Below are 26226 nucleotides of genomic sequence, written 5' to 3'. Positions count from 1 at the left end.
CGAAATAACAGCGTTTTAAAATACGAGTAGCAAAATCGTATGATTTTCTTACTTTCGTGCGTTTTATTAGTAAAAGCCTCAAAATTAAACAACTCTATCAAAAAATTGACACACACCTTTAACATTGAAATTTTGTAACATTAATGTTGTTTGTAGATCTGATGTTACTTGATATTTTGATATAAAGTAACAATAAGGGTTTTTTTGCAGTTTTAATGTATACATGTAAGGGCGGGCAAATTGCCTTAAGGCAATTTCTTCCCACCCACCCAAACCGTTCGATTTGACAAAATCAGTTCCTAGTACATGAACATAATATTGTACGTATATTAGAATATTTTCATCATAAAACGAACCATAGATATTTTGTTTTAAAAAAAAAAAGAAATGAACTAAACATCTACACTATACTATGAAAAGAGGAGTGGCCTAAAAGGGGAGGAAAGAGGTAGGAGAAAGGAAAAACTCAGATAGTGATATTTCAGTCGTGATTTGAAAATTGAATGTAAATGAAAAAGTGCCGTCTCTGACATAAGTGGATAGATTATTCCACAATCGAGTAGCTACTAGGTACTGTGAAAGAGGAGGCAAAAAAAATAGAGCGGTGAATGGGTATTGAAAGGGTTCTCTCGTTACTAGAACAAATAGCCCAGGTTAATTGATACTTGATAAGTATTTCATGGCCACCATGCCAGCAATCGAACCCGGTAACATTTTCACTAGAACAAGAGACGGAATGGCTGAACACTGAGTTTTAGCTTTGTCTATGTTACTGAGATCAACAAACTTATTTTATTTAACAAGTACAGTGCGTTCGAATGTTCGATGTGTTTCATGTTTCGTTTGTGTTAGTAGGCACACTAAAATATTTTATTAGAAAACTTACTGACACGCATACATAAGAAAAAAATATTAAAGATTTGAATGGGACCGTACAGTGAATCATAAAACTTAAAAAACCGTTAAGATGTAAAAAACACAAAAAAGCGTTTTTTTAAATTGAAATTAGTTATGAAACGGGCATTTTCAGCGTTTTTTTAACATTCGTGATATTATTTATTTGTTAAAAATATAAATTTCAAATTTGCACCCATCTAAATATATGTGTGCCGATAAGTATCGTAGTTTGTAGTATGGATTGAGAGTTAAAAATAAAACGTGGAATCAAAAATCAGGCCATGCCTTTGTGGGATTTTTTTGTTTACTATTTTTACTATTAATATGTATTTCATTGCTACGTAATTATGCTTTATTTTTTTAATGCCTTGTTTTATCACTTATGTTTATTGTAAAAAAAAAAAATGGCTGGGAAGTAAACAAAAAAATAATTTCTAATAAATAATAAAAAATAAATTTTTGCGTTTTTATAATTTACGCAAACATTTTTTCAATTTTGAGGGGCCATTTTCAGTGAGTTGTAAATAACCTACTATTGGAAAATGGTAATCAAGTTGGGGTAGAGTGAGATTCGAACCTCGGACCTCTGATCCGTGAGTCCGCGACACTAGTCATGGGACCACAACTTCATCCCGGTTGGATAGCGTCGTTAAAAAGCAAAATATAAAAATAAATTCGTTTTAATTTCAGTTTATAAGTAAGATTTTTGAGTGTACCTACATTTCATTATTATTCGATGAAGGTTATTTAACATATATTTTCCTGCGATTTTCATCGATGAAAGGCCTAAATAAAAGACGGTACACAAAGTTAATTAAGTTTCTATGTTTCTTCGTTATTTATTCAGCTAATGTGGCTATTTAATTTCTGCATAAATAAAGCTGAGCACTTGAAGTGAATGAACTTTCTCTTTTCTCCGTTACTTTACAATAACATGATTCATAATAATATATACTTGCATATTATATACTATACACTATACATACATATATGTACTATATTACAGGGGCGAATTCTTCTATTAACCGATAATTTGCAGCTTAATATATTTTTTTGACATCGAAAGTAATGTTTGATGTTCCATTATTATTAGGAAAAAATCACAAGCCATCGTTTGCATTTCTTTCTTAAGTAAATTTATTTCATGTTTTGTTTAGTGAACTATGGTACTCAGTAAGAAATACTTTAAAATCATTTCGTTTTTATCATTATTAACTAAGTAATAGTGTTTTATTTCAAGACAAGTTACAGATAGTCGCAAGCGAGACAATATATTTATATATATAATAATATACATGTTTATTTATTATTAATCTTTGTTTATAACGGGAAAAAATGAATAAATAACTAAATATATCGGTACGCTTATGAATAATAAAATTTTATAAATCACTTTTTCGACGGGTGGGTTAGTACGTGAAATGGCCGTGCGGTTGGGGTTTGAGGGGTTCTAGTTTTTTGCAATTACGTTTTTTTATATATAAAATTGTTAAATTAAAAAATATTTTAACTAAAATTATTAGCCGTTAGCGTATTTTTTTTTGATTATTTATCAAATGTAAAATATACCCTTTTTTTGATGTGCCATACTACTACCGCTATGGAAATTCTATCATAATTTTAGCAGCTTACCAATTTGAAGACAAAGCTATTTTGACCATGACTTGTACGGAATTTTAATATTATGTTGGTATCTGAGTGACTTATTCATTTCAAATTCTTCTACTTTTTCTTTTTTATAAATTTGTAAAATATAATTTATTTTTATAAAGAGTGTCTACTGTATGAACCTTAAATATTTTATACAGACTTTCCGTATTGAATGTTGAGGGTTTTTTAAAAATTACTTTAATAATTAATATTTGTACTATTTTAAGAGGGTTTAATATATGTGCATATGCACCACCCCATCCTACGATACAATAGATTGTACAATTAAGCAATAAGCTATTTTTAAATAACTGATTTTGAAAATATTCCTTAATCTAATAAATATGTAAATATATTTGCTAATTCGTTTAACTAGTTTACTAATATGGTCTTTCCTTTTTAAGTTTTGGTCTATGTATACACCAAGATATTTAATTTTATCTGTTGTATCAAGTACTGAACATTATGACATAATAACTTGAGTAACGGCCATTAAACTTCTTGGAATTTTTTTGTTTTACTTTCGTTGTCATCTTATTATTTTAGTCTGTAAAAACGGATACATTATACAAGTTAGGCTATTCAAAAAAATATGACATCACCATTATGATGTATAATGGTACCCACAGTTCATACTCAGAACAACATGACGTCAGAATTCAGATTGTTTTCGCGATTCGCGACTGTGTTATTATTGATACACTATTATAACAAAATAACAATACAACGCAACGTGAGGGTACGAAATACATGTTGGTTTTGTAAAAAAGTTGTAAACAGTAAGAATGGCGTGAACTCACTACTTACTGATACGTTACTCACGATTTTGAGATTAACTCAAAAAGTATTTAAAATATTTTTTTTCATAGTTTCAATTTTAGAATATTTTTTTTAAAAATAATTTAGAATTTAGAAGAAGAAATACTTAACACTACGAGTTTTTTTTATTTTTAAAAACGCCTGTTTTGTCTCTTAAGACGTGGCCAAGTATTCGCGTTACTCCAATAATTTGTAAATATATCAACGATGATTTTTTTGTTACTGACGAAATTGCGCTGTTAAAATTATTTTCAAATATTATTTTAACTGCAATACCGTTATTCAAAATAGAGGCTCGAGATAGTGGTTCCATGGTGGTGCCACGGACTCGCGGATTCCGAGGTTCGAACCCCGCTCTACCACCAACATTATTCACCACAGAAAAAAAAGACAAACAAAAACCATCACGCCGTTTCCCCATAAGGGTAGGCAGAGAGGATAGAACGCCACATCACTATCTTTGCATACAAATCTCGCTTTTTCTACATTCATACATCTTCTTATACACGCGCGTCGATTATTCCGACTTAAAACATGACCATCATGTCTTTCTCGATCTTCCTCTATTTCTGCATCCATCAACATTCCCATCGTAAATATTTTTAGCCGTTCTTTCGCTGGCCATTCGCTCTATATATCCAAACCGACGCAGAGCTCCTTTCTTGATTTCTACGATGTATGCAAGGGGGGTGATTTGCTAATGAATGTCGATAAATCGAATGTGATGGTTTTTGAAAAAAATGGAAGTATGACTAAATGTGAAATCACTGTAAATGGGGTTATACTAAAACAGGTAGAAGAATTTGTGTATCTGGGAAGCACGTTTACTAGGGATGGAATGACATAAAGATGTTGAAAGGAGGGTGAGTGCCGGGAACAGAGTGAACTGCGCACTTAAATCAACCTTGGCCAATAAATGTTTGTCGCAAGAGGCAAAACTAGTAGTTCACAATAGAGTCCTGGTCCCGACCTTGATGTATGGGAGCGAAGTATGGACTTGAAAAAGAAGGGATGAAAGTAGGCCGAATGCTGTCGAAATGCGACCTCTCAGGCGAATGTGTGGTAAAACTATGTACGATAGATGCACAAATGTTGAGATCCGTACATTGCGTAGGGCTGAAATAAGCATTAGCGACAAAATCAACAAAAAAAGTGTGATTATGGGAAATCGAATTTTGGACTTTCGATTCGTATTTATTTATTTGTCAACGTCGCAATAAAAATATTTGCATCTATGTTAAATAAAAAGAAAAATTAAATTAGATTTCTACTAATTAAACATTCTTATGACGTTTTTTTGCCGTGATAGTATAATATGCAGGTATAAAACATGCCAATAATTAAATGTACAGCAGCAAAAAAAAAAAAACAATCGCAATAAGTTCAAAACGTGTGTGTAGATGTAGGTGTAGATGTAGGTATTGTGTAGGTATTGTGTTCAGTTTATATATTTTCTAAGAATTGTATTTTTTCTTATTCTCAGTATGATATGAATTATTCATTATTCTAGCTTGCTCCGTCTGCGGACGGTCAAAGTACGAGTCGAATGTCGAAGACTCTATTAGTGTATTATTAGTATACTGACATCTCTAGTCCCAGTACATGTACAGATGTACACGTCAGACGCTGACGACGCCGACGGCGACGCTGGCGCCCGTCTGGCCTAAGTTTCCGCGTGTCTCTGGGCAAGAAAATAGGATAATTCATGTAAATTACAAAGGCTTCACCACTCCTTTTACAAGTGATTACATTATCTTCTATGAATATTGATTTTCATAATAACTCTGGAGAAAAGAAATTAAGATTTGACTTTCTTGAAAGATTATTATGGATTATCATGTAGCGCCCTTTTTGTTGTTGAAATTACATTAAGAGCGCTGTAAAAATATTTTAATACATCCCCCAGCTAAAAAGCGCACGGGCTGTCAAGAATTCTACATATTTCCTCGTTTCAATTTACATTAATTTGATCGGAAAATAGCGATGATTTTATTTTACAAGTTGTATAAAACGAATGAATCATGAGGATAAAACAGTATGCCTTAATAAAGAACGTTATCAGAGACTTCGTGTTCGACATTCACATTAATTGATTTGTTAATAAGGCATACAAAATGCTAGGTTTTTTAATGCGAATGCCTAACGACTTCAAAAACATTAAACCATTTACATTGCTATATAACACATATGTAAGAAGTTAAGAAGTCAGTAAGAAAGTGCTTCAATTATATGGAATCCCCAATATAAAATATAAACAACCTAGAAAGGATACAGAAGAAATTTATAAATTTAATAAAATACAAATTTCATAGTACACCAAATTCAATTCAAACTCTGGAGTATAGAAGAGTGATTGCAGATCAAATATTCCTGTTTAAACTAGTAAATAACGTCGTAGACTGCCCTTTACTCACACGTTCTTTAGGACTAACCCAAGGAAAAACGACTTTTTGTTTAGAGCTTGTCAATATTATAATAGTACTGCTCTCTCCGGTCACGCAGACATTTTTCATCTCTCCCAGATGAAATGTAGAAGATTCCTTATAGACAGTACACCCTTTTACATTATTTTTATACAATTGTTTTCTTTTCTTATTATTTAAATTTAAATTGATTTTATTTCTGTTTACTTTATTTTTATTACTATACATATACACATATGTATTTTTATTTTTATTTACAACTTCTAAGTGCCTAACATTTCTCAATTTTTAAATTGCTTTTATTTTGATGCCTAAAATGTACTTAGTCAATAGCTTACACCACTGTGGAAGATTTATATTGACTGTTTTCACAATTTCCATTTATATATTTTTTTATTTTCTATATGCAATTTATGTAAAAACCGTTGTTTTTTTCTTAAATAAATAAATAAAACAAACCGCATAAAAACCATTTTTCGACATAAATGTATGTTTGATGTTTTAAGTATTTTTTAAAAATTTAAAATACGTATTTAATTTTTTTTTTTAAATAAAAAATCTGTTTTGCGGTTTGTAGCAACTATCTTAATCCTAAAAAAACATCGAAATAACTTTTCAGTTTGTATAAAAGATGTTGAACATACAAAAATAAAAATAAAATTCATCATCATTCCTTTTTGCAGTGTATCTTGATCATTTTGTTACATGAAGGTAAGACGATCAGTCTTACGCTTCAGGTACCAGTCCAGGGACTATGAAATATTCTATTGTAAAAACACCTTTTAATAAATCATGTCGGAAATCGAACCCGAAACCTCTTGCATGGTAGGCAAACGCGCTGACTACTGCACCACGAGGCCGACGCCGACATTACACCAATTTAATATTATCTTTAAAAGGCAATGAATAGGAATGCTTCTGAATTCGCAGTATAATAAATTAATCATAACATTTAGGTCTGGCGTGACTATCGTTCATGACTCATAATTTTCTACTCTCGGCGACCTCAGATAATATTGGTTCAATACTCAACTATTTGCATTCGTCAATACATTAATACAAACAACGCTATAGTCATCTTCTTCGGAACAACTTAGTCGATAAGGAACGCGGAAACATCCAGAGAGTAACTCTTACCGCCAATAATCTGGTCAACCTTGGAGTAATGTTTACATTGTAATTATTACTTATGAAAACTTATGTAACTGTCGGCGTATCAAAAAATCAGATTTTAATTAATTAATTCAATTGCATAGGTAGGTACTTAATTGCAGTAACTACGTCTACATACAACGAGCGTATAAAAAGTACAGTAAATAATTTACTGAAATTACTTGGCTCCATTAACAGAATATCCTCTGATTTTACTAATGTCCGTACAATCAAAACTCTTTCTTGCTCAACTTTTCGCCCTCTTCTAGAATATGCCTCCGTGGTCTGGTCTCCATTCTATGTGAATCGCATAAATCACATTGAATCAGTCCAACATCGCTTGCTTCGAAAAGTAGAGTAAATAATTGGAATAGAGAGAGGTAATTATTCTTATGCTGATATAGAGTCCTTGTTAAATATTTCTAGTCTACAAAAACGTAGAACTAATATTGATTCCATATATATGTTCGTCTTACTAAATGGTATACTCAATGTTCTATCAATACCGGGACAAGTAAAATTCCATATTCCGACTCGTAGGTTGAGAAACAATGAAGTACTGTTTATCGATCACCATAGAACAAACTACGGCCTTAATTCTCCAATGGCCCGTCTTTGTCGTATTGTTAACTCAAGACAAGATCTGGATTTTTTTGGTTTAAGTTTACAGCGATCGAAACGAGCACTAAATAAATAGTCCAGATCTTGTCTTGATGTCCCTTATGTTTGTCAATGCTTCTTTTTTTCTTTTAAAAAAAATGTTTTTAACTATTCTTTTACTGTAATATTAAAATCCTATAAATGGTATAAATGGACAATGTCCGTTAATAAATAAATACACAAGTCTTGAGAAAAAAAGCGCATTTTATGATTCAAAAGAATTATCATGTTGCGTAATTTCTTAATATAAAGACGTCATTTGCACAACATTCAGTACCTACTGCATATTAATGTACATTATATTTATTAGTAGGTATTCGCTATGATTAATATCTTCATTTTGTATGATGTTGACCGTAGCGGCCCGTTGACGTTTTAACGAGCTGTTGAACTATTTTTAGGACATATTCTTTACTGGATTTTCCATATTAAATAGGATAACTTGTCCAGAACAATACATATTCAGTTGTTAGTCTTGGATTTGGAGAGGCTTTCCTCTTTTTTCTTTCCAACGCATGAAGTACGTATAATGTGGAACAATTCAGTCTGCTTCGCAGCTTTAATTTATTAACACAGTGTTATGTCCCGATGTAGTGTAGCACACAGAGAATAAATATTCGAAGTCCAATAGATCAATTGAGAAGACACGAAGATGTTTTATATTAATTTTATTATTTAAAAGACATTACAAAAACCATTTTCCTGTTACACTTGCAAGATACTGTGTATATTAAAACTAAGTATTACGTCAGAGCGACGTAGTAACCACGAGAGATTACATTTCTAATTCGTCCTCCAAAGGACTGCGTATGGATTTATATATTACAAGTTTTGGTCTTTTGGAGTGGTAGATTTGATACAAAAAATAAGCACATTTATTCTTCCCGCGCAACATTCTGAGATTCACGCGTTGAAGCATATGGTTTTCAAGTCCTTACGATAAACGACCCCTTTCAATAAAAATGATTTTTGCATTCCGTAAGATGTTAATATTGGTCTCAAGGGCTTTACCAGATGGTTAAGTGCCAAATGCATCAAAATTCTGGGTATGTTTCATCATGTGGAGAACGTTATTTTTACTACCAGCTTACTAAATACAAAATGTACCCTATAGTGGAATTGCATAATGTGAAATAAAGACAAATAAATTCAGCGCACCGCATTCTTTCATTATCACGAAATAAACACAATCATTTTTGATAAGATTTTATTAGTTTTTAGTGTTGATAATGTTGGATTTGTTTGTTTTCCATAGGTAATCACGTACTTGCCTTGTTGATCTAGTTCACAAATCAATCTTAATTTTTAGTCTTTTAAATGTTTATCGTTGCTATCGTTCACCTCGTGGTGTATTTTTAAAAATAATTACTATGCAATATGATTGTTTTTTTTTTTAACAAAATTAATTCAAGAGTCCTCCTTACCGGGAAAATCTGTTCCAAAGAAGACTGTACAGTGTACTGTGTTCAAAATTTAATTTAAATATTAAAAATAAATAATATTGTAAATAGAATGAGAAAACTCATATATGTATTTGTTAGATTAAGGAATATATTAACCATCGAAAAATTAAAATCAATTTACTTTGCATTCGCCCAATCCATATTACAGTACGGAATAATCGGATGGGGTGGTGCTTTTAAAACAAATATTTTACCAGTTGAAAAAATACAAAAATTAATTGTAAAAGTTATTTTGAAAAAACTGTCTACTTTTCCCACTGTTCAATTATTTAAAAAAATTAAAGTTTTAGACATAAAATTGCTATGTAAAAAGAATTGTCTGCTTCAAATACATAAAGATAAAATAAATAGTAGTATTTCTAGGTCTCAAAACGTAAGTACGCGACCTAGAACAGGTGGTAATATCTTAATTCCTAAATTAAAAACAACTACTGCACAACATCATTATACTTACAGAGGAATATTTTTCTTTAATGAAATGAACAAAGATAATAAAAAGTACAGTCAGGAATACAATATATTTAAGAAAGAAGTAAAAAATTAAATCTTTAATTCTTCTTTATGTAACACTGATTGAAAACATCGTTAATATCTTTTTTGTAATTTATTTATGTTATTCTAAAAATATTATTGATTAAAATAAAATAATCTTTTGTAAGACGTCACTCCCCATTATGTACACAATAATTGTTTATTTCTTTTACGTAATGGGAAACGTTAATGTAAATATATGTATTTGATTAATGTAAAAAATTGTATTTAGTTGTAATATTGTATTTTAATTTGTTATTAATAAATAAAAAAAATATAAAAAATGTCGTTCAAACATTATTTTTATTTCTTCTACGCTAATTTGCCTTTTGCTTTTGATTTCCTTTAAAAAAAAATTTTTTTTACCTGTTAACTTAATTTTGCGGGAAAGCATATTAAAGAATTTGTCAGAAAAATTATACTCGCTCCTTTGACTGAACGGGAGGAATATTAAGAGTGATATAATGTTTACATATTATGTATCGGATAGTGCGTTTGACTACGTATGTATTTATTTTCTTCTTCCTTTTCTCCAGGTTTACGCGTCTCCCAGCCGGAGAAAGATGGACACCAAGGGAGAGGGGGAGGAGATAACGTACCCTCACATCTGCTTCATGGTGGATAACTTTGACGAGGTGTTCTGCGATATTCTGGTCAGGGACGGGGAGATGGTCTGCGTAGAGCTGGTGGCCTCCGACAGGCGCGGTAGCGTGCAAGGCGTCATCTTTCTCGGCTCCATCAGATACGACGCTCTGAAGAAGGTCTACGACGCGAGAGTAAGTGCACACGAGCGATGTTATAATATTAGTATGTGTTGCGAAGTATGTAGTTTCTTACACTTCATCATACTTTTATACTTGGGAACGACGGACGACCGCTATACTTTTGATTGTTAATTCGAGTTATGGTATCTACGATTCTTAGCGTATCATAGATTTCATGTTCAGGGAAGCATTATTGTTTATCAAAAAAAAACAAAACTTAAATAAATTAAACGGGTTTATCCCTGAAATTATTATTATAAGCTTAACTACCCTTTCTTAATAGGTCAGAATAATTAAGAAGAAATAAAAATCTTGTTTCAAAAAATATTTGAGCAATTGTTGTCAATTAAATTAAAATAATTATTCTTGTCGCCATCATCATTTTCCTATACACCAGTGGTTTTTTTAAATGTTTTTTTTTAAATATGGGAGTTGCTTTATTATTTACCTTGCTTATAATGTACAAGGTTGATATTTCAAAAGTGGATATTTCTGCAATTAAATTTCTTTGAATTTATCTAAACTGTTGGGATCAGAAGGGATATACTAAAGTGGGCCAATCAGGAACTTCTCAGCATTTGCTCACGTGGAGAGGAAACCACTTAAAACTCTTCGGGAGAAGCCGGCCTGTTGGCAGTAGCCAACAGGCCTTCCGTTCCACTAGAGGAGTGTTCGCAATACACCCGGTGGTGATAGGACACTGCATTGGCGCACTAATGAGGAAGCCCCACGGGGAATTCAGTACAAAAAATGTTTTCTTACGCGCGGTAAAAATAGAACTTAAAATTTTACAGCAGAGTGTCTTGAAAATGTATAAAAAAATAATTAAAACGAACTACTTTGAACGGCGTCACTAGTTCATATGAATCAACCAATGATAAAAGGGTCGTGAAAGATTTTCGGTTTACGGTAAGTGAACGGACCAATTGACTTGAGACGTCACACGCAGAGTGATTTCAGAAGTACAAAACTTTAAAAAATCAAAGCGCTGATGATCCGATACACAAAAATTAAAACAAAAAATGGTAGTATTTTAACAAATAATAAAATTTTTAAAAACCACTGAACTCATTGCAGCGCGATTTTGAAATATTACAGTGTAAAGCACCTTTAAAACCAATTAAACTATGCATAATTATACTATTAATTATTTAAGTAGGTATATGATGTCTATAGAAAAATATGGATGTATCTTTTTTTAATGTTAAAAGACTGGAAAGCATAATGTAATCGCATTACTGTCGCATTTATATACCTAATAAGCGTATTATCGTCAGAAGTTTCTTTAGGAAATATTATTTTGTGGCTTCCGCTTATTTTTCAGTGATAAATGTACTCTAACAAGTAATTCATAGCCCTTTTATACTCTACAAGATAGACCGAACCGCCCCGCTTGATACGTGATTGTATCGCGTTTGGGTTCAACAGCGAGCATTGAATATTAAAAGGCGTGTTACGAATAAGAAAATATAATTACAATTTCAAAAAAAGTCAATAAATACACAATTAACCTACGCATTATTAATTATTTACATTAAAATACTAATTTTAACAGATTTCTAAAAAAAGAACTAGATAAAATTTCATCGTCAATGTAAGAGGAAAGTACTCCTGAAAAATCCGTCCTTAAAAGAACTAAACGATTGCGTAAAATGATCGCGATTTATAAAGGATTACCTAATATATTGAGTTTCTTTGCTGACATTTCTCGGTGGAACTCTATTTTAATTATGATAAGAAAAAAAACTTAATTATTTTTCCTACTTTTATTCATGAAATTCTCACCGGTGACCGGGTTTCGTCATTGCAAAGGATTAAAAATCTCGTAACGCTGTAAATTTATTTAATTTTCAATAGCATTTTACGTGCCGAACTAATAAGATTCGCATGCTAATGAAGTTACGAGTATGTGGTGCGCGTTAGACCTTTCTAGTGATTAACTTCATGATCAATATGAGCATGCATTGAAATATGATATATATCCAGATGCATATTATTACGTAGACGCCGCGCGACGCCACGCAGAAGCGAGTAGCATGCTAATCGATATTTATGACAAATGCGGGTTCATTAGCCAGCTTTCGGTGACACGACAGAAATGTGTATGGACTACCATAACATCCTACGGCAGACCAATTATTCATTACTATTAATTGTACGAGTATGCATTTATGCATAAGTGGATGACGCTTACGCTTTTGTTGGTTTATTTAGTTCATAATTTTATGAGAGGAATATATTTCTATATCCGAGCATCCGAAGTTCGAGCTGCCGCAATCCCAAACTAGTGTTTTAATGATTTTTTACTTAAATTACCGCTTTGATTATTACTATTATTATTATGGATAACTTATATAGCGCCATTTTCGTAATAAAATACCTCAAGGGCGCTTTACATAGTGATTCTATTGTTAAATTAATTCAATTGAAGCTTTTAAATTTGTAATTTAATTAAAACAATTTATTTTGTTGTAACATGCTACGGATTTATTCAAATGATTTAGAGAACAAGTGGGTTTTAAGTTTTTTCCGAAACATCACTTCACTTTCACAGCCTCGCACCTCTGCTGGGAGAGCATTCCATGCCATAGGTCCTGCGACCGCAAACGCGCGTTCACTAAATTTAGTGCGCTATTCCGGGGCAGAGTTGTGCAGTGACTTATACATAAGCCAACGGAGTTTGTATTCGACCCTCTGTGGAAAACGTAGCCAGTGTATTTCCAGAAGTAGTGGAGTGATATGACTGAACTTAGAGATTCCGAAAATAAGTCTCGCTGCGGCATTGAATACAGATTGTAGGCGAGTAATTTTGTTCATTGGTAGACCTGCATAGATACCATTACAATAATCGACTCTAGACACTACAAACGCATTTATTAATTGACGGGCGGCATCAACCGGCAAATTTTTGCGTATACATTTGATTTGTCTCAGCTGTTATTTATTATAGAAACAAAAGACGGGTGATACTTAAATCCACCAATTTGGCGTAGTAATGACCAGTTTCGAAGATATCGAGAAAGCGGTGAAACCGGTTACGGGTTATTCCAAATTTGTGGATTTTAAAGTATCACTCTTCTTTTATTTATGTAATAATTTTACTCATTTTTTTACAAGAAGAAATTGGCTACAAAAAATATTTTCTTACGCGCGGTAAAAATTAGAGCATTAAATTACGCAGCAAATTTCTTAAAAATGTACGAAAAATATTTTAATAAAAACGAATTACTTTGAACGACGTCACTAGTTCATGTGAATCAACCGATGATAAGAGAGTTATGGAAGATTTCCTGTTTACTTACCGCCAACGGATCAATTGGCAGAATTGGCCGAGAAGAAGCGGAAAAGAACTCGAGACGTCACACGCGGAGTAATTTCAGAAAAACAAAACTTTAAAAAATCGATACATGAAAAAAATAAAATATTTTTTTTGGCTTAGTTTAATAGTCTTTTAACAAATTAAAACATTAAAAATTTCCACTGCATTTCCTTATTGAGCAGTGACATTCCTAAATTTGACATACAAACAAAAATATTATTATCCGTCCATTTTTAGTTCTGCTCGCCAAAAGTATTTTTAACGTACATAATTTCATTTTGTGTTTTTGGTATAAATCTACTTTTTATCGATACCTTAATAAAAGAAGAGTGAATATGAATATAAAATCCGAATAAAGAAAGTTATTTTCATAGTACATCAATGTAGACTATAGACCTTGTACCAAATACGATAAGAATATTATACTACATTTAGTTACGAAGCGGGTTAAATTTATTTTATGAGATCATTATTCATAATAATAATGAGGGAAACACACAAAAAGAAAGAAAATTAGGACACAAATGGGAACCAAATATTATTTTGATTTAATAACTTGTTTCGAGATGATACTATTACTATTGTTGGCGTTTGGATTTGACAAATAAAATATAAATCATACCTCATGCGTAATAATTCTGTAAAAAAAAAATACAGAACTGTTATGAAATTTACAAAATTATAAATGATTAGGCCTGCGCCTTTACCACAACGCAATTTAAACGAACAAAATGTGAGTTTCCCTCGGAAAATATATGCGATCTGTCTGCTTAGCACAAGGTGTTCGTTCGTAGTCGAAATGAGGAATTCAAGTTATTAAATGTTATTAAATATTTGTATTTAACCGCTTACCGGTTTCGAGACGTACCCGTCTCTTCGTCAGGACACCAATTAAACCAACATGCAAACCAACATGCAAAACCCACTATACACCTTCACCATAGTTGCTGCACCAAAATATAAAAACATCACGACATTCATTTTAAAAAGTACATGCACTGATTAGGACAAACATGCGCTGGTTAAATTATGAAAATATTCCATGTCGTTTGAGAAATAGTTGAAAAAAGGTAGAGGGGATGGAGGGAGGGGGTGAGCTTAATAGGTTTGATAGGGTGACCATTACAGTGGAACATCGTATTAAGGACAATATTGAAAGTTTGTTTGATTATTAATTAAAGGAACATTATTTTTCCTAATGTGAAATATTTCCATATTATTTACTTTTAATCCTTTATTTTTTGTATGTAAGATTTTAACTCCTGTATTTTTATTAAAGTCATGATTTAAATTGATTAGGTGATTTGCGAATTCAGAGAAATTATTATTGTGAAGACACCTCATATGTTCTTTAAGGTGTATAGTGGGTTTTGCATGTTGGTTTGTGTGTTAGTTTAATTGGTGTCCTGACGAAGAGACGGGTACGTCTTGAAACCGGTAGACATAGAAAAGTCCGTTAGTGGTTCAGTACAAATATTTGATAACATTTAGTAAAATGTTTGACCACAAAGTTAAGGCTTTAAATATTAATATTAATTCAAGTTAGTTGCGTGGAGCAAACTTGCGAAACGAAGTCATGGCACGCTAACTACTTTGTTATGTTTGTGACATCACGACAAAACTATACATTCAAATTATATTTTTACAGCGATGGTAAATAATTTTGTTATTTCAATACGCCATCTGAAAAACAACTCTCGATTTTTTTGAAGAAAAAATATTTTAATCCATGTATTATTCAATACTGCAGTTAGTATTTAATTCGACTATTTTTCAACTTCCAACATATTAAGAATTTTCCTACTGCACCGCGGTTCACATTTAGTGACTGACTATCTTTATTGGACTTGCCTACTAAACCTCATCCTCTCCTCTCGCCTCGGTGGGAGAGCGGGGAATTTAGGTTACCACGTCTGCTGGTGCTACGTGATCCATTTCAATATATTGTTGTGACTTGTGTTCTCAGAACCTCTTTAGCATTCACTCGCTTCCAAGGACGCTGGAGATCGACCCATTTAGAGGACAAAACTGACTCTTCATATCGAGAATTTACTCTTAAAACATGCATAAGTTGGCATTAGATAGAATATTAACTACGGAATTTATACATAAATATACTGTATTCTATTCTAATTCAATGTTTACTGTGTAATTGGATGCTAGGACTACAAGGAATACCATGTCTAGATACAAGAACTATAACCGTCTGTCATCTTGTTAACCTTAATTATAAGTTAAGGAATGCTTTCTTTGTTTCGTTTTTTATCGTTTACTTTTTGTGCTGTTACATTTTTTTATTTTTTTTATTTTCTTTTATTCAGGAAACATACAGTACAGTTACAAAGTTTAATATTTTACACAATTGGACTTAATTCTAATGGACCAGTGAAGTTTCCATATTAAAAACATGTTCACTTAATTGCTATACTTACTAGTTCTTTGCTCGATGTATTATTATTGTGTTTTTTAAAATTATTTTTATTGTTAACTTTTTAAAATCATTCTTATGTTGTTGAAATTCCACTTGTCAATGCGTTTTGAAGCTGCAAGACTTTTTGTGATGTTAGCTATCATATTATATTTATCATATTTTGTAAATGTCTAATTTCAACCGTCCATGCGCTCAGTAGCTGCAAGACTTGTTGTTATCTTACTTCCATTATTATAAATTTGCTTTTTATTTCGCTTTTAAAATATCACTTAAACTTTAAACTTCACTGTTAAATAATAATAAAAAAAAAAAAAACGTAAATAGGGGCTTGATTTTGTACTGTCCATGCACTCTGTAGCTGCAAGACGTGCTATTATCTAGCTCCTATATATCATAATTGGAGACGAGGAACTAGAATCCCAACCGTCCATGCGCTCTGTAGCTGCAAGACGTGCTGGGATATTTATTTGTTGTACAACGCCCTTGAGGTGATTTTCAGAAAAATGGCGCTATACAAATTATCCAAACATATATATATATAAATAAGATTTAACGTCATTTTTTATAAAAACAATAACTCGCTTTTATGGGTTACTATAATATATACAGTTTTCATAGCAAAATAACGACATTTTACCATTTACATACTTAAAGTATGAATAGTAACCTTTAAGTGCCACAAGTAAGATATCTCGCGCATGGTGAAGTGTAACATGAACATTTGCATGCAAATATCTAGAATATGTTTTACCGCCGATTTAACACTGCCTAATTGTATAGACGGACCATTCCTCTTTTGATTCCGCGCGATATCGTCTAACAAAACTTATCCCTATCGACAGCGTTTTTCTTTCCCAAAAGCATTCCAAGATCTGTTGAATTTGTCTGGCATTTAAACGGTTGAAAAATACTATCTGATTCGCAAATAAGGTCATAAGTTCAGTAACACACATAAAATTTAGAATGTTTATGTTATAGTGTAGACTAGTGTTTGTATGTACGAGTATTTGTTATTTGTCATTGGGATATTTATAGATGGATATTTATATGGCCAGAATTCGGTTGTAATGATTCGCCATGTTTGTCTGTTTCCTAAACTGAAATTGTTAGCTGTCGGAAAATCTGGAGCCCCTTCACATTTTTTGCTGGTAGTCTATTTTTGACTTCATTTCATTGACGGGGTTAGTGTCTATCGCGCAGATGAATCAGATGTTCGCATTTTGTTTTATGAATCATGAAATCATTTTATCAAACATTTTAAATATAAAAGATAGGGAAAATCGCTAATAGGGAAATATCACATAGGTACTACAGATACCGATAAAAATATATGTAATGGATTAAAAAAAATTGATTGTATAATATTTTCAAAATCAATATGGATATTGTGGATTTCATACAAAACTTCAAAAAATAAATTATAAAAAAATATGTTCCTAGAAAAACGCGACATATTTGGCATAGATAATTATGACATCAAGATTCGTGACGATGTTCCATAAAAAATTTAACGGTTTCAAACAAGCTCAAAATGAATATGAATCGTGACGTATTAGGGGCAATGACCGTTTTCGCGCGAATTTAAAATTAACATTATAAAAACTATTTTTTCTGCTACGAAGTAGTAAAATTATTATTTTTTACTCGAATGTATTTCATAGACCCTTATTACTTTAGAATTTAAAAAAAACGTGATAATTCCCTATTATGGAAAATTTATACATCAATTTTTTTTTTTTGGACACTCAAAGTAAAAAAATGTGATGATAGTCATTGTTATATATGTATTATTATGTATACACTAGATGCGGTACTAAGCACCCGACTTGTGTTCTATTCAACATAGGTTTCGGAGCTTATCTTGTAGTTTGTGGAAAATAATGTTTTTCCTTGCATATGCTAAGCAAATTTGAAGCAGTGCAAAGGAGTGCAATGTACAGCTTTGAATTCAGAGCGAACAGTTAGTCCTTTAACTCTGCTACGCACGGCAATGTTGTTTGATAAATTTTTTAGAACGATTTCATATTCACATTATATAAAGCGTCATCTATATTTAATTATACCTCAGTGGTGATATTACACATTTAGACCTGTAAAATAAAGGTTTTCGAGATATTAAATTTTTACTTTTTTTCCTGATTTTGCTTTAGTTACCTAAAATTATATTTGGTTGAATAAATAATTACTTTTCCATATTTTTTTGTCTGTAACAATAAAGTACATAATACCTAAAAAATATCAGATAAAAATAATTATATCTATCGCATTATCGTAAGTATGTTTCTTTAGCAAGCGTGCCGGAGATGCCTATTTTAATAATGTTTTTTTTAGATCTTGGTATTTTACTTTACTCACGTATTTGATAGTTTATTGTTGGGATAAAAAAATATAAAACAGTAATTCTTTATTAACTAAAATATAATTTAAGGAACTTAAGCGAAATCAAAGAAAAAAAACAGAAATTTAACATCTCGAAAACGGTAAACATTTAACTGGACACCTTATTTTACAGGTCTAAGGGTGTTATATCACCACATATTTTTTTACCTTGAGTGTCTGGCCATTACTAAGACTAAATATACTCTATTATATTTTTAAAAAATGCTGCCTTCTTCTATTTATTATACCTAGTGAGGATAGATAGTATCTTATATGTTTGCTTATAATTTAATTTGAATTTAATTTTACATAATAGCACTACATCTAAATTGACTTAATTGTACCCCTTTTCACTGTTTTGCAAACACAACATATTGTATTATTTGCTATAATAAACGCCGATTTTCGACACTGAATTTAGAAAACGTTCCTCGTTTACAGTATGCAATCTTGTTATATGCATCAACAGGTTGCTTTGGCATTTTTCCGTTTTCAGGCTACGCAATAAAACTCGTAGTACACAAAGTAAATATTATAACGTGCTTGTGAACATAACGTATTGTAAACCACCCACTTTACTATAAGTCCACAATTCCACACAAGCCGTCGAGTTTACACTGTCGGATTATTTTATCAAATATTTATAAGTAAAGACCAACATTACGCAGGCGTTTTGACTTTTTTGTTCAGTTATATGTACAAAAATGAAGGCAACAGTTAAACAGATTGACTAAATAAATTAGCACTTTATGTATTATGACTACACGATATTTTTTATCTATTTAAAGATCGACGAGTAACAAGGACAATCTTTTTTCTCTTAATTCAATTAGGTAATTTATTTTTAGAGGAAAACATCGAAGGTTTAATTCAAATTTATTTTGCATTATCACCTTATAATACTATAAAAATGTAAAAAGCATTATTTATTTTTTGTGTCAAACGTCAAGTCAAAAAATAAAGTACAAGATGTTTTGAAATCTATATTTAAAGCACTAACTTTGTAATTGGTGATTTTACACATACTGAATTTAGTGATTCTACACAGAATGAATACGTAGTTAAACAAATGGTTGTTTTTTTCAAATGAAATTTAAACATGATTTTTATGCATACACGTTTTTTTCTTGAAACAAAGAAAAAAATATAATTTTATTTATTTCTAATAAAGAGTTGTATTTTACAATTAATCAAAAATTCTTGCGCCTTTCATTAACTTTTAACTCTTGTGCGGCTGTGATGTCACACTTGTCTACATACGATACAAGACTCGATATATCTCTCTTATTTTTTTAAACGATGAAATTGTATTTTTTGTAATCTTCAAATTGTCATTTTCACACCGGATGTAGAAAGTAAAATTTGTATAAGTATTCTGGATTTTAATACAAAAAAATATTTATCCTTGCTACGCGGAGAATGAACGCCACGCCAATACAGCAAGAAATATGAAATAGATAAAAGGGAGAGCGAAGATAGAACTTATGACAAGAAAGACAGAGACGCTGCTCTGTGGCCGATGTATATGTGAAACAGATTCAGTCGGTTATTGACAATGACGGGGCACGAACACATGTAAGATGACCGGCGCATTAATGTTTTAAAATTTATTTTGCTATAACAGGGCTAAATTATATGCTTATTTTTATAAATTACGGAAAAATAATGATTAAATAGTATGGTTCCATGTTTTTTTTTTTAATGTCTGAACTTGAGAATATTCCGTAATTTGCTTGTGGTAACACGATTGTACATCACAGCGCGCAAATAATTTTTTTACCACAGCCTTTTATGAGTTAAAAAAAATATTACGTTTTAAAGATTACAATGTAAATAAAACTACATACGTTTAACAAATTACAATGTAAATAAAACTACATACGTTTAACAAATTATGTAATAAAACAACGTATGGGTTTAGTCTCGGTTTAGCATTAAATGTGAATCATTTATTGTTTGTGGAGTTTTCTAGTGACAATATTAGTGAGACTTTTTTTGGTTCAAAATGCTTTGCTATGACATAAACTGAGATCTGAGATATCTCACGCTTGATTATTTTACTTGACTATTCATATTTGCTTAGTTTGATCTTGGAAAGACGTAAAATCATCTTGTCACGTCACGTTCGTAAATAGAGGAAGGTTTTTGACACGTTCTAAAAGTATTTATGCTTAAGAAATAATGACTGCACACGACATTATGTTTGTACATGGAAAATATTTCCAGGCGAGCTATTCGAGTTAACGAGTACCGCACATAATATACGAGTGCCAACCTGCTAATGGATTGCCCGTCGAGAAGTTTCCATGACTGGACAATATCGCCTGGGATAATAACATTATTTTTATATTGCCAAATAGCAGTTTAAAAATAACTGCTAAAAGTTACCGCGTCTTTTGTAAATGTTATATTTTCTAATTTTTTGTGTCGATATATTTTTTTTTTCTCGAAATGTATCAGTTTTTATAATATCTACTCAAATTTTTGCTGTATGTGTTCATTCAACGATTAAACAAACTCTATAATATCTACTTAAAAATAATATTAACAACAGTCGGCATCTAATTAACAATCATAAATATTTGGTGTTTAGACTCAGACTAAAGCGAATAGATTTTTCGATCTGTAGCACCTAAATACAAAATTACTGTGAATTTTTTGTTCGTAAGAATTTTACCTCCGCGCCTGTAGGATATGATTATGTTCCCGATTCTTCGACGATATTTAAAATTATTTAGACATTTTTCCTGTTATATATATATTGGATTTGATAATAAGTATCTGAACCAAGCGAAATACTATAATTTGTCATGTACAATAAAGGTATAACAATGACTTAATTAAATGCAATGATTTTAAAATAACCTTAGTAGCGTTCAAGGAAAAGGAGTAAAAAATATAGATTTAACACATATTAAAAGTAATGAGAATAATTAATTTTATAAATATGTTAATACTGTTTTAATTATGTACCTATATTATGAATTCATAAAATAGCAATATGCAGGTGGTAATATTTTGCATATATTTTAGCAGCATATTTTGTGGTGATTTCATTTACTCTTTGTGTGTAACTAATGTTTAAAATATGAGATTTGAATGATTTGATTTGATTAATATTGAAGTAGGCAAAAAGCGTTGAAGTTGTTTTGATTTAAAACCGGTGAGCGGATAATAATGTTGGTAAAAATAATAATATTTCTAACTATGCTAATCAGACAGCAGTGTATATCAAGTATCTAGTCGGTACGTGGTGTAAAACAAGTTATTTGCAATAACAAGCTACATATCTTCCATAGTAAACTTGTTTGTTTGTATTCGTGATTTGTTTTGTTTATATTATAAATTCCCACTATCGCTTTCGACAGTTCGATTGCCAATTCATAGTCACTCGCCGAGTGACACGATTGTCAAAGTCACGGTTCAAAAATAACGTAATCATTGTATTTTATATTACGTAGGTAAAACAAAAACTAGAGGCTATTTTGTATGCGGAAATGAAACCAAAATACGCGGCTCGAGACAGAAAATAGGAAAACGACAGAAGCGCGAAAAACAAGTAAAAGAAAATGTGTTTACCGCCAGATTACTGCAAAATATTCCATTGCGTCGGCTGCACCTAACACAAAGGTCACTATAACAATGCCGGATAAGTAAATAAAATAACAAAAAATAATTAGACAATAAACCGAAAATAATTCCTTGTAAATAAAATCACTTTACGGAATACGGAGACACGACCACTACTGTCAATGCAGGTAAATAGACGTTGATGTGAGGAGCAGCGAGAAGTCGCCTCATCTCCAACGCGACTGATCACAAACTGAATAACTGAATGACTAAATTCAGAATTCAGAATGATTATTACTGTAGCAGGAACGCGAATCGCTAAACAACTGAAATCAGCTGCGGAACGAACTGCGAACAGTCCACTGGCACTGCACTAATACGCTATCTCTCTTTCTGCTGGCTTATTCTGTCACTCTCATTTCGCAATTTCGTTCGTTCGTCATATATCCATCTCACTCTGACGCAATCAAAATCGCATTTCATTCTCGTTCTCTCTCATGCGATACGAATGAATTTACGAAACGAATTGGTTACAGACTAAGGCCACAGTGGCTTTCTTGGTGGTGCATGATCTGTACTGTCTGTAGCCAGCGGATGGTTCATACTGATACTGAATTTTTGAGTTCTATGTACTCGGCTATGGGCCACAGATAAAATTGTCCAACGCCAAACTCACTTATCTAATATCTGGATCTAACATCTTGTCACAGTGTTAATAAGCTACTATCTTCGATGAGTATATTATTTAGATCGCTTTGCGTTTTAATTAAATCTGTATTTAAGGCATTTTCTCGGATGTTCACTTCACTCGTTCGCATGGTCAGGAAAATATTTTAAAACGATGACGTGGGATGCCAAGTGCTTGATTAACAAGTAGGCAAAATGAAGAAAACCAAATATATTTTGGATATGTATATTTTTTGGGCGATCCCGTGCATGTTGGATTCGTTCCGAATAAATCCGAAAAACAAGAACCTCATGGAAACGGAGGCAGTTTATAAATTGAGCTGCTAAGGATGTGATAAAGTGTACATTGGACAAACAGGATGCACAACAAAGAAAATAATTGATGAACATAAAAGAGCGTGTCTAGGGCACCCTGAAAAATCTGCAATAGCGGAACACTTTATAGACAATAGACACAAGAGATATTTTCGCCTTCGAACCAAAGATTTTGCATAAATCTAGAAATCACAATGCACGAATAATAAAAGATGCAAATGAAATACACAAATACCCAAATAACATAAACAAAGACGACGGGCTAAAATTAAACTCAGCATGGTTCCCGGCACTACGCACTACAAAAATGACACGAAATGTGCCTATTGCCGACTGCGACACGGTAAAAATTATTAGTACATAAACACATATTTTTTTATACAAAAAACACATTTTGCCCCGAAGATGGCTCCTGCAATGGTAGCCAAAACGTTGGAACGAATCCAACAAACACGGGATCACACAAAAAGATACATATTCATAACCGTGACCGTGAAAACCTACGCACCTACTCAAAAATATTTTCTTTACGTTTTCAAAATGAATTAAAAAAATTACTATGCGTAACGTCGACGCCGACAATCGATATTTTATTTTAAAATGCGATATTTTATAAGCGTTTTATTGCACGGTTGTTACATGTATTTGCGTTTTTATGTTTTTGTATTGATATTAAATTCGTTACGTAAACATATTTGATCAGAATAACGTGGATGTTGCTAAGAAAAAAATGTAGTTCATTCAATTATATTAAATCTAATTAATTATTATTTATTGGCACTGCATTTAAATTCTAATTGCAGCGTATATTGATCGTTTTTGTAACATTGAAGGTAAGATGATTAGTCAGACACTTCAGATGCCATTCCGGGAACAATGAAGTATTGCTATATAATATGTATGCACTAGATGCAGCACTGTACCCGTCTTGTGTTCCACCCAACCCAACTTCCGGAACCTAACTTGTAGTCAGTAAACGTGAAGCAGCGTAAAAAAGTGTCACATATAGCTTTTAATTCACAGTAAACTGGCATATACAGTAATGTTTACGCGACAACGCTCATTTTTCGGAACACAATTTCGTCCTATGAAACGTCATCTTAAAAAATAAATATTTTAAAACCAATATTTTACTCACATGCATTACTTAAACGTTGACATGTTTGTATCTTCCCATCATAGTGTTAAATTTTGTGTTTTCTTTTTCTATTTGTAATTAATTTCCAAGTACTTTAATTATTTTTTTTTAAAAACATTAAAAAAACTTTACACACTGTTTATTACATGATTTACTTCTAATTTACACGGGATGAGACAAATATTTATTTGTATTTTTTAAGACTGACTGTTGGACAATACCATTGTCATCGAAGATTTGAAATCGGAACCAATAATCGATCTGATCTCATTAAAATTGCGTCATAAACCAAGTACCTAGCTATGATAAGTTATCTATATAGGTTTAAATTAAGGAATGATGACTATTGTCCATGCGATGATATTTCTTCTCAGAGTATCGAACATCTATTATTTCAGTGCCCGTTTTTCAGTTTACAACGCCATAATCTTGAAGCGGAATGTAGGAAAGATCCACACTGTAGTTAAAAGTAGTAATCACGCGCCATTGTTCTTGAACTTTGCAACAATGGTGATTGGACTCATAAAGGTAATAGAACCAAAATCAGTGATCGAACATCCCATTTCCAAGACAAAAAAAAAACGATTTTTTCCGAATACCTTAGCCTTGTACATTGTACATGACACGTAAGGCTACTAAATACAGGGGTCCAAATATATACATAAAAAAAAAAACCAAGTACCTACATAATATTCAGTATCGAAGATAATTAGTAAGATAATGCAATTCTGTTCCTCGGTTATCTTAAGACTAACTATGGTTTCCGGGCACCTCTACCCAGAATGATCAGATTTGTAAAGGAAAATTAGCATCTGAATTATTTTGATTGTAAATTATTTAACTTTACTAACAAACTTAAAAAATGTTAATATTATTTTATATATTATACAATAGGACTTTGTCCGTAAATCTTTTTAAAAAATATATACAATTGAATAGCACATTGAGAAAGAATATTGTCGCGGACTCAGGGATCAAAGGTTCGAAGGTCGAACCCCACTCTACCACAAGTTGATTCCCATTTTTTAATAGTGAATTATTTAAAACTCAAAATTGAAATATTTGGGTAAATCACAAGAACGCAAAAACAAAAAAACATAACTGGATTAAAATATTACTTACACCATACACAATGAAAAAAATGTGGATAAATTATTGAGTATACCATACATAACATAATATATGTATGTAGTATCGTAAAATGGTTCATTCGCTTTGTCGTCTAGTGGTTGCCTACCACGACAATCGTAAATTTAATACAATATAGTTACATAACCTTCTTACATCTTCAGTTTGAAATTATTTTAATCAGTAAACGAGGGTACAGGGCATGCGGGTTTGAACTTTGTTGACTTGTAAAATTGTATTTATATATTAACATATTACAACAGAGATGAAGAACGTTTAAGAGAAGGTGAAGGTCAATGGCTGGTTTAAGTGGCCACTTTACACACAGTGTAACATTCACCATTCTGTCCATATTTGAACATCTATATACCTTCAATACAGGTAATATAGAAGTCTAGGCATCTACAGGGCTTATGACCTGTCAATGGCTAACAGCTCCCCAGGGAGTTGAATCCAGTTCTTGTCTACAAAAATTTGGACAAACTCAAAATATTGTTGATAAATTACCTGGTCCATGAAGAAGTATAGAAATTGAAAAAATAACATTTTCAGGCGTTGCCCAGTATGTAGGTAAAATAATTCAATTAAATGAATTTCACCCGCATAAATAAAGGTTTCAGCTATTTAACTTCACAAACATCAACAGATGAAAGAATGGAAGGAATATAGATGTTCAAATATAGGCAGAATGGTGAATGTTACACAGTGTGTAAAGTGGCCACTGAAACCAGCCAATGACAGGTCATAAGCCCTGTAGATGCCTAGTCTTCTATATTACCTTCTCTTAAATGTTCTTCATCTCTGTTGTAATATGTTAATATAAACAGCTCCCCATGGAGTTGAATCCAGTTCTTGTCTACAAAAATTTGGACAAACTTAAAATATTGTTGTATTTATATA

General features: G+C 31.7%; 2 protein-coding genes across 2 annotated transcripts in view; one reads left to right on the top strand and one right to left on the bottom strand.

The window, feature by feature from the left end:
- LOC148280946 (phosphatidylcholine:ceramide cholinephosphotransferase 2-like) overlaps window positions 1-22420 on the bottom strand; it is a 39058-nt gene extending 16638 nt beyond the window's left edge. The window contains exon 1 of the mRNA XM_088227534.1: window positions 22068-22420. The gene's annotated coding sequence lies outside the window, so the exon portion shown is untranslated. The remainder of the gene's footprint in view (window positions 1-22067) is intronic.
- LOC148280945 (uncharacterized) overlaps window positions 1-26226 on the top strand; it is a 74255-nt gene that overhangs the window by 22250 nt on the left and 25779 nt on the right. Inside the window, exon 4 of the mRNA XM_088227533.1 lies at window positions 10132-10371. Coding sequence (XP_088083659.1) covers window positions 10132-10371 — 240 coding nt within the window. The remainder of the gene's footprint in view (window positions 1-10131; window positions 10372-26226) is intronic.

The sequence above is a fragment of the Micrasema longulum genome, unplaced genomic scaffold (genome assembly GCF_059751315.1).
Source record: "Micrasema longulum isolate JH-2025_06_02 unplaced genomic scaffold, ASM5975131v1 h1tg000509l, whole genome shotgun sequence".
NCBI lineage: Eukaryota > Metazoa > Arthropoda > Insecta > Trichoptera > Brachycentridae > Micrasema > Micrasema longulum.
Note: the sequence above shows the minus strand (reverse complement) of the source record. Positions and strands in the feature narration are given on the sequence as shown.